Source organism: Lutra lutra, chromosome 11 (genome assembly GCF_902655055.1).
Source record: "Lutra lutra chromosome 11, mLutLut1.2, whole genome shotgun sequence".
Classification (NCBI taxonomy): Eukaryota; Metazoa; Chordata; class Mammalia; order Carnivora; family Mustelidae; genus Lutra; species Lutra lutra.
This window is the reverse complement of record NC_062288.1, coordinates 50,574,454-50,589,603: the sequence shown is the minus strand read 5'-3', so window position 1 is coordinate 50,589,603 and position 15,150 is coordinate 50,574,454. Positions and strand designations below refer to the sequence as shown.

Here is a 15,150-nt window from a genome sequence, read left to right as displayed (position 1 = left end):
TTTCAAAATGTAGCTAGATTATTGGGTGCTTGTCAATGGTGAGGAACGCACATCAAATGGTCACAAAGCTCTCCAGACATCCTGATGGGAACAGCCAGAGAGAGGGGAGCACTGTGACTGGTCAGCCAAAAGTTATCTGCTATCACTTCCCTACCTGAATGCTTTTCAGTCAAGTAGGTCACCTCCTTATTCCTTACTTGCAACACATTAACTTCTCATTTTTTATCCATTTATTGATAAAATATATATATTTTATATATAAATATTTATAAATAATATATATATTATATATAATATATATTATATAACATATATTAAATATATATATTTATATATTTTAAAAATACCTATTTTTAAAATTTAAATTCAATTAGGTAGCATATAGTACATCATTAGTTTCAGATGTAGAGTTCAATAATTCATCACATGCATACAACGCCCAGTGCTCATCACGTGCCCTCCTTAATGATCATCATCCAGTTACCCCATCCCCCTACCCACCACCCCTCCAGCAACCCTCAGTTTGTTTCCTATGATTAAGAGAGTTTCTCATGGTTTGTCTCCCTCTCTGATGACTTCCCATTCAGTTTTTTCTCCATTCCCTTATGATCCTTTGCACTGTTTCTTATGTTCCATGTATGAGTAAAACATATGATAAATTGTCTTTCTCTGATTGACTTATTTCCCACAGCATGTTATGCTCCAGTTCCAACCACGTCAATGTCAATCTAAGTATTCATCCTTTCTGATGGCTGAGTACTATTCCTTTGTATATATATATGCCACATCTTCTTTATCCATTCATCTGTCAATGAACATCTGGGCTCTTTCCACCATGTGGCTACTGTGGACATTGCTGCTATAAACATTGGGGTGCCTGTGGCCCTTCAGACACTACATTTGTATCTTTGGGGTAAATACCCAGTAGTGCAATTGCTGGGTTGTAGGGCAGCTCTATTTTTAACTTCTTCTAAATCCTATTTCTTTCATAAAACTTTGTCTGAAAATCCAGTCATCTTAAACTTCTCTGAAGCTTATAAGTATTATGTATTTCTTTAACTGTCCTCTAATGATTTTCTTTATATTAAATTTTTATTTCTGGTAGACTCCAGAAGAGTGATGGATTATGTCTTGACAGCTCAGAAACCTTCCTCCACCTCTTGCCTCTCGGCAAGTCAGGCTTTGTAGCAGGCCAGGTTCCACTATCTACCTAGTTTAGCCATCTAGACTCAAACCTCCCTGTGAACTTAATCTAGCATTAAACCATCTCGATGCCACCCATTACCCAATTGCCAGAGTCCTCATCTAAAACACAGACTGCAGCACACACATTCCCTTAACAAAAACTCTTGGAGGTTTTTACCGTGTATATCACATAGTTTATAAACATCAGACTATATATCATAGTAGACACTGCTATTTAAACCAGCAGCTTTGGCATGGCCTGTGAGCTTGTGAGAAATACAAAATCATAGGCCCCACTCTGACGTACGAAATCAGAATATCTGGAAGTGAGGCCCAAAGATTTTAGAGTTTTATATGAAGTTCTTCAAGTGAGTCTTACACACATTAGCATTTAAAAAATAACTGATATGTAAGAATAGCTAGCACTCAGGTGTACTTACAAAAACTGTTCTCAGATTAGATGTTCTTGTCCTTTAAATACGACACATACCTTACCACTCCATATATGCACCATTTATTCAATAACATTAAACAAACCAAACACGTTCATCTCTTCAAGTTTTCCAGTCTACTGTTTACAGTACTTATATCCTTTCTTTCCTGTTGTTCTTGTTACAACTGTCTACCCATCTGAATCTTATGCTTTCAATTGGTTAGCTTAAATACCACTTCCTTCAGGAAAGCTTCCCTAATCAGCTTAAGTCAGAATGAAAAGTATGAGCCATGATATTTTTACCTGCACCTTTACATATGACCTCATTCATTTCATTGAGGCCACATGCCCTCTGGTATCTGTAACCAGTGTGACAGCAAATATTCTCTTGTCTGCCAGCCTTCCCCCCGCCCTACCCATCCAGAGCCTATCTGCCCCTAACATGAAAGTTTCTTATATATATGAAACACAATATCCATGAATCTCATAAATATTTAAGAAAATTATTAATAATATAAAAATTATCAGCTACAAATATATAATTTTATTCTACAGAATATTTTAATTGATATTTTATATATACAAATTATTATTTATATCTGTAAAACATATGATACATAAAAAGGAGAGTTAATTTTCTGGAAAAAATTTTTTTCACATGGCTTGAGAAAAAGATGCTTACCTGCTGAAACCCTAAGTAATCTTGTATGGTAGAAGAAGCATAGAAGACCAAAGCATCTGTGGTTACAACCAGCACAAAGCCATTCAGAGCCTACAAGGAAAAAAACTGTAAAATTAGTGATGTGACTAAATAACAATGTTGCCACTCATAAATACTGACTTCAGCTAAGGCTATTATTTTTACTGCTGGAAACTCTTCTCTTCGAAATGGTTAAAATGATTACATCTCATAAACACAGACATACTCATCTACTGTGGAATGAGAGGAATCTATTCATACCTTTTGATTTAGATAAGGAAAAGCTTACAGCTCAACTTCATGCTCAATCACAGTAACTTCAATAAAAAATTGGTTTCTTCTTCCTCCTGCCTTGGATTTTCAGCAGTTATAAATGTAGTACTTGGTGAGTCCCCCCAGGGTGAATGGTCATGGCACCCACCGGAAACTCAAGTGTTTAATAATTAACACCTTCACAATGAAATTGTCTTAAATTTCAGTTGGCAGTAATAGTTACACCCATTTTTGTATTTTTCCCTTCTGAAAATATCTTCTTTGTAGAGAAGAGTAGCCACTGATTGTATGCATTTTATTATTAAATTTTATTTATCTATTAGAGAGAGAGCAAGACAGGGAACACAAGCAGTGGGAGTGGGAGAGAGAGAAGCAGGCCTCCCACAAAGCAGGGAGCCCAATGCGGGCCTCGATTTCAGGGCCCTGGGATCATGACCTGAGCTGAAGGCAGATGCCTAACGACTGAGCCACCCAGGCGTCCCTGCATTTTATTTTGTGAAGTGTGATTCTTGTTCAAATAGTCAAATGAATTTAGTACTTTCCTATAAGCTCATCATGCCAGAAAGCACAAAGATAATTTAAGGTACAATATTGCACACTTTTAGACAAATGTTAATTGTCAGAAATTAACCAAAAAGCATTTAAAAAGAATATACATACACCAATTTTATGTATATCTCAAATGATCTTAAACACCATATGGAATAAGGTTATTACTTATATTGAATTATTAGTAAATGAACAGAAAGAATATGGTCATTACATATTAAAGAGATTATCATTCTTTAGTCTTAGTCAAAAAGATGTGCCCTTCTTAGCTGAACGTCATGATGAGGCTCACTTACTATTTAATATAAGAGAAATAAACTGCAACTGATAGTGTTATTTACAGTTTCAACTGCTGTTAACTCAAAAACGAAGCTGTGGATTCTGCTAGGCACAGCAGTAAACAGCACTGGGCAGAACATGGTTAAATAAATGAAAATGACTAAAATAAATAGTGGATAACGAAAAGATACGAAAGTCTTTTTATTTTCATTTTTATTCTTTATATAATAGCAATAAATTTAAGCTAAGCTTGAAAGTATTTTAAGTTCTTAATAAAACTCTAACATTTTCTTCATGTACCTCCTCTGTTAAAACTAAAGGAAATGATTTGTCATTTAAAGTTTAATGCAAGTGGTATACTGTATCTCTGGAAACATTCTCTAAGTATCGGGGATACTCAGTTGATAATCGTGTGTTGAAAGTATGAAGTTAGATGCCATTATGGCAACTGCATGTAATGAAATATGCCATTTTCATATGTCTACAGTGTTTCTGATCCTCTCTTCCAGAAGAGATCCAGCCAACCATGGTCCTAGCAAATCACATAATATGCGATGCTTCCTATTGGAAACCAATTTACAAGTGATAACCAATATAATTCATAACAGATGCATTTATTTTAAATACCTAGATGTTTCCAATTTTTAGATAATTAAAAAAGACACTAGTCTTGCATTAGCATATTTTTATTCTCTGTCCTTGACATAGAATATGTTTATAATTTGCCTAAATATTGTAGGAGGGAAAAAAATCATTGGCCCATAATTTAAACAACTTTACCAAATGTTTAGCATTCCATATTTGTTTATTTTCACTTGAAATAAAGGACTTCCTTATTACTTTATAACCCAAGGTGTGTGTTTAATCACATAAAGCAGCTATTATAAAAATGTTTTCCTATGACCTGAATAAGAGTCTTTATGTTTCGAGCTATTATATGCTTAAAAATCCTCAGCCAGGGATAGAAAGAAGACTCATGCTTGAATATATTTAATTTGTTTAACCTAATGAGGACAAGAGTTAATTTTCACGATTACAAAAATAATAAAAAAATGTTACAAATTTTTGGGTTACACATAAGCATTTTCAGAATGCATCAATGGAGTTACTAAAAGTTGTGGCTACTTTTGTCACGATGGCAAATTAGGTTCTTCACTCCATTCACTGGGTGGAACCAAAAATGATCACATAAGAGTAATAGCATATATCACAGCACATATCTCCATTCTATCTTTTTTTCCAACAAAGTAAATACCTGAGAATTTTAGTTCAGAATCAAGCATCATATTAGTTTCAAGAAATAGAGCATAAAAAATTAAAATATATTTTTAAAAATTAAAAAAATTAAAATATTCTCTGAGTTCTAAAGCAAAAATTAGGGCTTCTAGTTATTGAGAAAATCTTTAACATGTTGATAAGACAGACCCCATAGCTAAGAGACAATATAGTTACAAAAGGCATTGAAAAATAAAATTCAGGTTAAGAACAATTTTGAACTATTAAATACAATTAACTCTTTTAATAAAGCTTTATTCCTGAAAAAGCATATATAAATTCAATGTCTTAAATGAGAACCTTTAAAATAATCTAGGAGGTCTTGCTAATTAAAGAAATACAAGAGGGAAATTGCCAAGTAGACTTTTAATCTATTTGATACAATTACATTTTTTTCATATACTAGCATTACACCACTATTGCAGTTAGGATAAAAGTGACATGAAACACTGGGTGAATTCTAAATAAACTGGAGTAACTAAAAGACTGATTCATTAATCTTTCATTTACCATGTCTTTATTATGAGAAACTCTATTTACCAAAATTTACCTGTAGTAAGAATTCTCCTTCTTGCAAATGCAGGCCTTCTCTGAATTTCGTTCGGCAGTTTTCCTGGACTTCATTTCTGTCAGCTGGGGAGGACTGTAATGCAACTATGGAGAAAAGGGAAAAGCAATGATAATAGTAAGTAGTTACCCAAATAACTGATTTCAAAGGACTATCATGGAAAATCTCTATATACCTCACGAAGACACAATCTAAAATATTGTTGCCCATTAGTACTAAGTAAATAATCCTTTGTCAATGAGTGGTTTCCAAATCAGTGGACAGATTGCTAAAAATAATTAATTACAAATAATTAATTTATAAAAAATAATAAAATAATTTATTAAAAATCATTGGTGATGAGTTCATTATGATTTCTGGCATATAACTTAAGAGTTTTAAAGAACTGCATGGTGACACTATAAAAACTCTTCCCAGGGAGGAGTCAAGATGGCGAAGAAGTAGCAGGCTGAGACTACATCAGGTAGCAGGAGATCAGCTAGATAGCTTATCTAAAGATTGCAGACACCTACAAATCCAACCGGAGATCAAAGAGAAGAAGAATAGCAATTCTAGAAACAGAAAATCAACCACTTTCTGAAAGAGCATAAGGAATAACACAGAGGACTTTGGGAGATGAAGAGAAGTGAGTTGGGGGAAGTCGGAGGGGGAGACAAACCATGAGAGACTGTGGATTCTGAGAAACAAACTGAGGGTTTGGAGGGGAGGGGTTGGGGGTTAGGTGAGCCTGGTGGTGGGTATTATGGAGGGTACGTATTGCATGGAGCACTGGGTGTGATGCATAAACAATGAATTTTGGAACATTGAAAAAAAATTTAAAAAAACGTGAATCCAATAAGTCACTCAAATTCCAAATAAATAAATTTATAAATTCACTATGTTCTAGAATAAATGGAAGTAATTATGATTGCATTAGTGCAGCATTAATTAACATTGCTAATTTTTTGTATATAATTATGTCAAATAATAACACTAATAAAATGTAAATATCAAAAAAAAAAAAAAACCTCTTCCCGCTCCTATTCCTTTACTTATGAGAAAAAGGTTCCTCAGAACATAAACTGTAAAAAAGATTTAAGTATCTATATATAGATCTAAACAGTGAACTTGTAGTGGTGAGGAGAAAGAATCAACCATCAGCCTTATTATGAATTATATTTCCTTTAAGTTTAGAATCCTCCTGTCTAGCTTAAAGTACAAAGCAGTTAGTATTGTTACAAGAAGCTTGTTAAATTTATAAATCAACTCATGGAGAATTTTTTTTCCAAAGTGTTGGTATCACTTTTTTTTTTAAGGTGGATTTATTTTATTTTTTGTTTTTATATTTATTTATTTATATAATTACTGGTGTCAGGGTTACAGGTCTGTGATTCATCAGTCTTGTATAATATCCAGTGCTCATTGCATCATGTCCCCTCCTAATGTCCATCACCCAGTCACCCCTTTCCCTCCAGCAACCCTCAGTTTGTTTCCTATGATTAAAAGTTTCTTATGGTTTGTCTCCTTCTCTACTTTTATCTTGTTTTATTTTTTCCTCTCTTCCCCTATGATCCTGTTTTGTTTCTTAAATTTCACGTAACAACAAGATCATATGATAATTGTCTTCGATTGACTTATTTCACTTAACATAATACCCTCTAGTTCCATCAGTGTCATTGCAAATGGAAAGATTTCATTTCCTTTGATGGCTGCAACTCATGGAGAATTAACATATTTATGATTTTGAATCATTCTATCCAAGAACACGTATGTGTTTCCTTCTGTTCAAATCTGCATTTTTTGTCCCACCAGAGTATTTTAAAGTTGTTCTCAAAACAGATTTGAACATTAATTTTTATGATTATTCCTATATATTCCATCTTCTAAAGTGGTTTATTCTTCATTATTATCTTCTAACTGCTTGTGGGTTGTGTATGTAAGGGAAAGTCTGATGTCATGGCGGGATGCCTCTGGAGGTAGCAGGTTGTAAGGCTTTCTCTCCTCCCCTCCCATCTCTCTTCTTCATTGCACATGTGTGTGGATGTGTGTACCCACTTGTGTGTGTCTAGTCTAGGAGGCAACATCTCTGAAGAGTAATAACAGCCACTGTGTACTTACTTAGAATTTTCCTAAGCACTTCCAAATATCATTTCATTTAATATTGGTAAATGACAGAATTAAGTTTGAATCTTAGTTCTGCAACTTACTAAATGTGTAGGCTCTCTGAGCCTATGTCCCAATATTTGAACTGGTAACTGAAAACAAACAGCAAAAAACCATCTTGCCAGGTTATTGTGAAAAATAATGAGAATATATGTGAAGTTCCTGGCATACAGCAGTTCAGCAGTAGTTCAATAAATGGTAACTTTAATTATTAGCAGTGTTTCCCAGATCCTGTAGACTATCTTGTTATAAAATATAACTTTTTCAATACAATTACAATATATTTCCAGTTTTCTTATCTATTTTTTAACCTTCACTATTTAAATAAGAGAAATCATTAAATGAAATGGACTTTGACATTCCTTTTAAGACTTATTTCATTCGATTTTTATTGTGCTAAAGATAATCTGGCTCGGTGAAAAACGAGATTTACCAATAACCAGATTTTCTCTCAGTTTGAGCAAAGCCTCACATATAACACATGTTCACGCTGAAGTCTATTTTCTGGTAAGTCAGTGCATGTGTCACACTGTAATCTTATGCCAAGTTCTTGCCTTTGCAGAACCTGAAACACATCGCTTTTAAAGAAGAGGCCAAAAGTTTGGCCTCTGAATCTAACAATTTCAAAAGGCCAGAGAACATATTTCCTTAGGCCAAAAAAATAGTTTGAAGTACATAAATTGATCTAACAGTTAATCAAGACCAAAGGAAATGCTTAATATTTCTCACTGAAAAGAAGAGAAAAAGAGCTTTTCTCCCTTCCTGTTCTGCTGCTGCTTGCTCTCTAATGGGCAAATTTCATTGAATCCATTAAAACCTCACAATGTCAGGGTTAACTACACTGTTACTTTTCCAAAAGCTCCAGTATGAGGCAACATTTAAGAGTTATAGCAAATACCAGTAAGATTTATCATTAAAAAGAAAACAACAAAACCCAAACCCTCACATTGCAAAAAGCAGCAGCAAAGTAATTGTAAAAATGGATAGATGTTACTAGTATCAAACTTTAAAATGTTGAAATTATCTTATTAGGAATCGTTTAAAATTAATTTTTAGTTAATAGAATCGATGTCAGTTCCAACTAGAGTTACAGGACCACTAAGACCATTCATTTCAAAGTAATTAATGATTTGTTTCTGGCCTTGTATTGGGGTTATTGGCCAATATAATAAGACATCAGACAGACTCTGCCTTTAGTTGGGAATATAAGTTAGGAAATAAAGAACTAGAAAAGAAAGTCAGAAACATTAAGTAGCACAATGGGATTTAATTAAAGTATCACGGGAACTTGAATGAAAAAATAAAGGGAACAAGCTTTTAAAACAACAGTGCTTATATGTGTAAATGTTGGGAGGTTAAATATTTAATATGTTAAGGAGGAAAAGTGACAAGTGCATACTCAGGAAGGATCACTACGGAGTTCTTCTAAAAATACTTCTGTTGTTCTTATGTTCAAGGTTAATAATTAGTAAAGGATTTAGGTAAATACTGTGCAAAGAAGAGTCCAGGAAAGATGAATTCCCTTTGCATTCTCATCTTAAAAATACACTAATGTGACTTTTAAGTAATCTTATTCTATGTTGGGGCCTCTTGACCCAAACCGTGCAATTTTTGCCCTTCCTTGAAGTTTTCCTCTATTTCTTGACCTTCTTAAAGATCGTTAAAACCACCTTAATACTAGCCACTTTCATGTATACATTTCTTGCCTTGATTAGAAAGGAAAAGAAGAGTAAGATGACATGGGGTACTGTCACCAGTATCCTTCCTACCATCTAAGTGACTTTAAATAATTTCTTTAGTAATAATATGTGATACTGGGCACATACTGTATACCAGCAAGTTTCCATATATTAGAGCTTATTAATCTTTATAATAATACCATATGAGACTGGTATTATTTTGTCCTTTCAGTGAAACTGAGACTTGGGTTATGAAACTGTCTCCAGGACACAGAGTTTGAAGTAACTGAGCCTAGATTAAACTCAGGTAGCCTGATCCTGCATGTTGACACAGTTACTAACCAACTACTGGACCTCTTCCCGATGCCAACCACCTGTGACCTCTAGTGTCTTCATCTGAATGTGAGGACAATGATACCAAATTGTTGTTAGAGCTAAAATAAGATGTACAGTACCTAAGTAATGCCTGGAAGCCACAATTTACAGCTCAGAATAGAGATAATGGGCTATATGCTGAGTTGATATACCCTCAAATCTTTAAGAAAAGCTGACACTAGGATATAAAATCAAAGCCCAGAAATCAGTTGCATTTCTATACACCAACAGCAAGACAGAAGAAAGAGAAATTAAGGAGTCAATCCCATTTACAATTGCACCCAAAACCATAAGATACCTAGGAATAAACCTAACCAAAGAGGCAAAGAACCTATACTCAGAAGACTATAAAGTACTCATGAAAGAAAGTAAGGAAGACACAAAGAAATGGAAACAATTTCCATGCTCATGGATTGGAAGAACAAATATTGTGAAAATGCCTATGCTACCTAAAGCAATCCACACAATTTAATGCAATCCCTATCAAAATACCATTTTTTTTAAAGAAGTGGAACAAATAATCCTAAAATTTATTATATGGAACCAGGAAAAACCCCAAATAACTAGAGGAATGTTGAAAAAGAAAACCAAAGTTGGTGGCATCACAATTCCAGACTTCAAGCTCTACTACAAAGCTGTAAATAATCAAAACAGTATGTAAATCATTAAAACTGGCACAAAAACAGACACATAGATCAATGGAACAGAATAGAGAGCCCAGAAATAGACCCTCAACTCTATGGTCAACTAATCTTTGACAAAGCAGGAAAGAATGTCCAATGGAAAAAAGACAGCCTCTTCAACAAATGGTGTTGGGAAAATTGGACAGCCACATGCACAGGAATGAAACTGGGCCATTTCCTTATATCACACACAAAATAGACTCAAAATGGATGAAGAACCTCAATGTGAGAAAGGAATCCATCAAAATCCTTGAGGAGAACACAGGCAGCAACTTCTTCGACCTCAGCCATAGCAACCTCTTCCTAGAAACATCACCATAGGTAAGGGAAGCAAGGGCAAAAATGAACTATTGGGACTTCATCAAGATCAAAAGCTTTTGCCCAGCAAAGGAAACAGTCAACAAAACCAAAAGACAACTGACAGAATGGGAAAAGATATTCGCAAATGACATAGCAGATAAAGGGCTAGTATCCAAAATCTATAAAGAACGTATCAAACTCAACCCCCAAAGAACAAATAATCCAATCAAGAAATGGGCAGAAGACATGAACAGACAGTTCCGCAAAGACCTCCAGATGGCCAACAGACACGATTAAGTGCTCAACATCACTCAGCATCAGGGAAATACAAATCAAAACCACAATGAGATACCACCTCACACCAGTCAGAATGGCTAAAGTTAACAAGTCAAGAAACGACAGATGTTGGTGAGGATGTGGAAAGGGGAACCCTCCTACGCTGTTGGTGGGAATGCAAGCTGGTGCAGCCACTCTGGAAAACAGCATGGAGGTTCATCAAAAAGTTGAAAATACAGGTACCCTATGACCCAGCAATTGCACTACTGGGTATTTACCCTAAAGATACATACATAGTAATCCCAAGGGGCATGTGCACCCGAATGTTTATAGCAGCAATGTCCACAATAGCTAAACTATGGAAAGAATCTAGATGTCCATCAACAGATGAATGGATAAAGAAGATGTGGTATATATATGCAATGGAATACTATGCAGCCATAAAAGAAATGAAATCTTGCTGTTTGCAATGACGTGGATAGAACTAGAGGGTATTATGCCGAGCGAAATAAGTCAATCTGAGAAAGACAATTATCTTATGGTCTCCCTGATATGAGGAATGCGAGAGGCAGGGTAGGGGATTGTGGGAGGTAGGGAAGGAAAAAATGAAACAAGATGGGATGGTTGGGTTATGGACATTGGGGAGCGTATGTGCTACGGTGAATGCTGTGAAATGTGTAAACCTGATGATTCACAGACCTGTACCCCTCAGGCAAATAATACATTATATTTTAATAAAAATAATTAAAAAAAAAAAAGAAAAGCTGACACTAAAAATGAGAATCTATTAGGACTGCTATGACGGCTATACAACATAGATGTGAAAGTACTTCACAATTTTAAGTTATTATAAAAATTATATGCATAATCAGATTGCACAGGATACTTTAAACATTACATCATTAGAATTAAATTCACATTTGATAGGAACAAAATGTAGTATCTGAAAATAAGTCACAGCCAATTCTGCTACTTGAGAAGCATTTGCTATAACAAACAGACATTTGATAAAATCCTCCCCATCTGCGGGAACACTATACCTTACAAAATATGAAGATCTGACTTTAGACAGCCTGTGGAATATTAATAAAGCACTAAAATATTTCAACTATTTCCCCTCTTTGAGAGATCAGTGAAGCAACTATACAAGAATTTGATCTAACTGATGAAGGAATCTAGAATGTAAATATTATCAGTGCATTATCAAATGGTCATTTTACTGACTGATTCAAGTTTTTCTCCCACAAGTATTTAACCATATCCATTTGCTATATGGCATTTTCCTTCCTTATACATCTAAGCTGGATTTCCACTTCTCCCTACAAGCCAACTATTTCCTCTTTGAAAAACATGCTCTGAATCGTTCAACAGAGAAATTCATAAGGGAGAAATATACTGGCATGTGGTAAACTATATTTTGAATGTTACTATAGTTTTCAGTTAAACAGATAGATGACATGGTAAATATCTTGTGCCAGGAAAAAGCATAAGACTTTTAAATCTCTTTGTGTTGATACAAATTAAATTTATTTTATAATAATATTTATCATCTCCTTTATTACTTCTGGCAGAAAAAGTTAAATTCCATTCCCTCAGTGATAGAAGCATAAAGGAAAGCAAAGCTATCACTATAAAATTCAACCACATAAACCTCTATAAATTAGAAAGAGTTAAGTAATACAATATTTCTCAAAAATAAAACAGTCCCAGCTTAGTCCAGGATGAATTAGTATTTCCAAATAATATATTAAGTGTACCTAAGGAGAGGTTTTTCTATGTGCTTTGGGGTAAGAGAGATATTTCATTTCAACACAAAGTTTTTATTTATTTGTAAATATAGTGTTCTTTTGAGGGGAAGAAGGAAGAGTCTGAAACTAAAGAAGACTACACTATAGCCTAAGTTTTCTGAAACACAAAGATTAGGTCTACACATTTTACACAATAGTTTCTGATGATATTAGAGGTTTTTTTTTTTTTTTCCTACCTAGAAATTTCTAATCACTAAGGCAGAATGAAACTAAATTCAGGCTTTAAAAAATGCAAATGTTTGTTTATATCTTTATGATTGAATATAGGTTGCAAAACCGTAGTTTATGATCTTTTTAGCAAATCTAAAAAAACATCATCTTAAAGCTGAGTAAGTCCTTAAAAGACCTATTCCAGCTCTCAATTAAGTGGAAACCGACTTCCAAAGACGTTTAACATTTTCCCACTTTCACATTTCATTATACACAATTCCATGCAACTGTTAGGTCACTGAATTAACAGAACCAACAAGAGCAGTTAGTTTACCTTTTCAGTGGGGAAGGAGTTGCACTGAGCTTTCCACATATACAAGAGTGGAATTCAAACTGCATTCTGCAGCAGACTTTAATCAAGTAGAGCAGTGACTCTCAAAATTCCAGACATTAGAATCAACAGGAAGGCTATGGCTATTAAAACACATTACTGCACTTCACTCTAAAATTGCTGCTTTACCTAGACAATTATCATATGGTTTCACTTATTTGTGGAACATAAGGAATAGCATGGAGGACATTAGGAGCAGGAAGGGAAAAATGAAGGGGGGGTTGGAATCAAAGGGGGAGACTAACCATGAGAGACTGTGGACTTGTGGACTCCAAGAAACAAACTGAGGGTTTTAGAGGGGACGGGGGTAGGGGGATGGGTTAGCCCAGGGGTGGGTATTAAGGAGGGCACGTATTGCCTGGAGCACTGAGTGTTATACACAAACAATGAATCATGGAACACTACATCAAAAACTAATGATGTACTGTATGGTGACTAACATAACAATATAAAATAAAAAACATATAAATAAATAAAATTTCTGATTTAGGAGATTTAGGGCGGCATTTTATGGTTTGCATTGCTAAGAAGTTCCCAAGTGATGCTGAGGACCAGGTGCCATATTTTAAGAATCAGTCACTTCAGAAATTCATGATCTTGGAAACTCACAGTTTTGGAAATAACTTACAAATGTTACAGATCTCATTGCTTTATTATTTTCTAAAATTATCATTCCTCTACTTAAAGAGTGCTCTTATTAATATGAATGTCTTCAGGAAATAACTCAATGCCAATTTTACAAAGATCAAAAGAGAAGCACAAAATTTAAGACTGACACAAAGAATTAGAATTCTGTATGTATACAAATACAGCAAGTAGGCACTCTGCCCAGCGTTTATAGCCTCACCAAAGCAAGCAATGTCACCTCTCCCTGAATAAATTGTCTAGATTTAAGTGTGCGCCCCTTCTGAAAAAGGAAACAATATGGGGGAATAAGTTGTTACATATTATGCTAAAAGGCTAAAAAGTTTATTAGCAAATTTCCATCTCTAAATCAAAATACAAAATTAATTCAAGAGATTGTCAGATGATATGACGACCAGGTCTGAAAGGCCTCTAAGCATATTCCACAATGACCACAAAATTATCCATTAAAACAAGTAAAATATCAGTATTCCATAAGAAATAATTATCATTTCTATAACAATTTTAATTATAAAATTGATTTCACACATCTCATTTTTTAGGATAAATCCACCACAAACTTAAAGCATGGGGCACACAAACATTCTTACTGTCCATGCTGATAAGATGAAGACTCTGGGAAACAGTGAGGTTAAAGGTCATCTCTAAGGCTACAGGATTAGCCGCCACGTCTCCTGCTCGTTAGTGCTTTTGTTCTATGACAATCTCCCTCCACCATGCTAAGTTAAAGAGAAGGAATGCTGCCTCCGTAACATATAGACCAAGACATATGACACCAGGCACTACCAACAATCCAGCTAACAAAAGAATATCTGTAAAACTGACCATAAAAGGCACCCCCACCTAATATGAGAAAATTTGAGGCTAGAAGAAACCAGAATAATCCAATACAATTTTAGGCTAAATTGATTTGCTGTGACTCTGCTTGTTTCCTTTCTCAACCTCCCACTGCAAACACCTAAATGGTTTTCTGGCTTCTATGGACAATCAAGGACCGTAATAACTACTCCTGTAGTATTATGATTTTTTGGTATGGACTTTAATTTCATTTTAGTTTATACTTTCAAGTGCAATTTTCTTTTGACCCCCTAATTTAAGAACTTGAAACACCAAATGAAGGCATTTTTATGCAAACTATCACCTCAGCACAGTTTTATATTCTATATACACACAGATTTGCTTTTCTCAAACTCTGTTCATACTTAAAACATCTCATCTCTGATATCTTTCCTGTATTCTATTTGCTCTCCTCTGGAATATTTTATTCACTTTCATAATTTAGAGTATTATTCCAACTATATTACAATGACTCCAAAATCTAAATCTCCACCGATGAATAAATGAATTTCAGTTACTGATTTAAAATGGTTGATCAAAAAGTAGAAAAGCTGTGTAAGAGCATGATTTAAAAATAAGACATAAACATGATTACTACATAA

General features: G+C 34.4%; 1 protein-coding gene across 1 annotated transcript in view; it reads right to left on the bottom strand.

The window, feature by feature from the left end:
- The window catches only part of AHR (aryl hydrocarbon receptor), a 58,717-nt gene that overhangs the window by 23,827 nt on the left and 19,740 nt on the right, over nucleotides 1-15,150 (bottom strand). The window contains exons 3-4 of the mRNA XM_047695061.1: nucleotides 5,245-5,348; nucleotides 2,301-2,390 (exon numbers count right to left, since the gene is read on the bottom strand). Coding sequence (XP_047551017.1) covers nucleotides 2,301-2,390; nucleotides 5,245-5,348 — 194 coding nt within the window. The remainder of the gene's footprint in view (nucleotides 1-2,300; nucleotides 2,391-5,244; nucleotides 5,349-15,150) is intronic.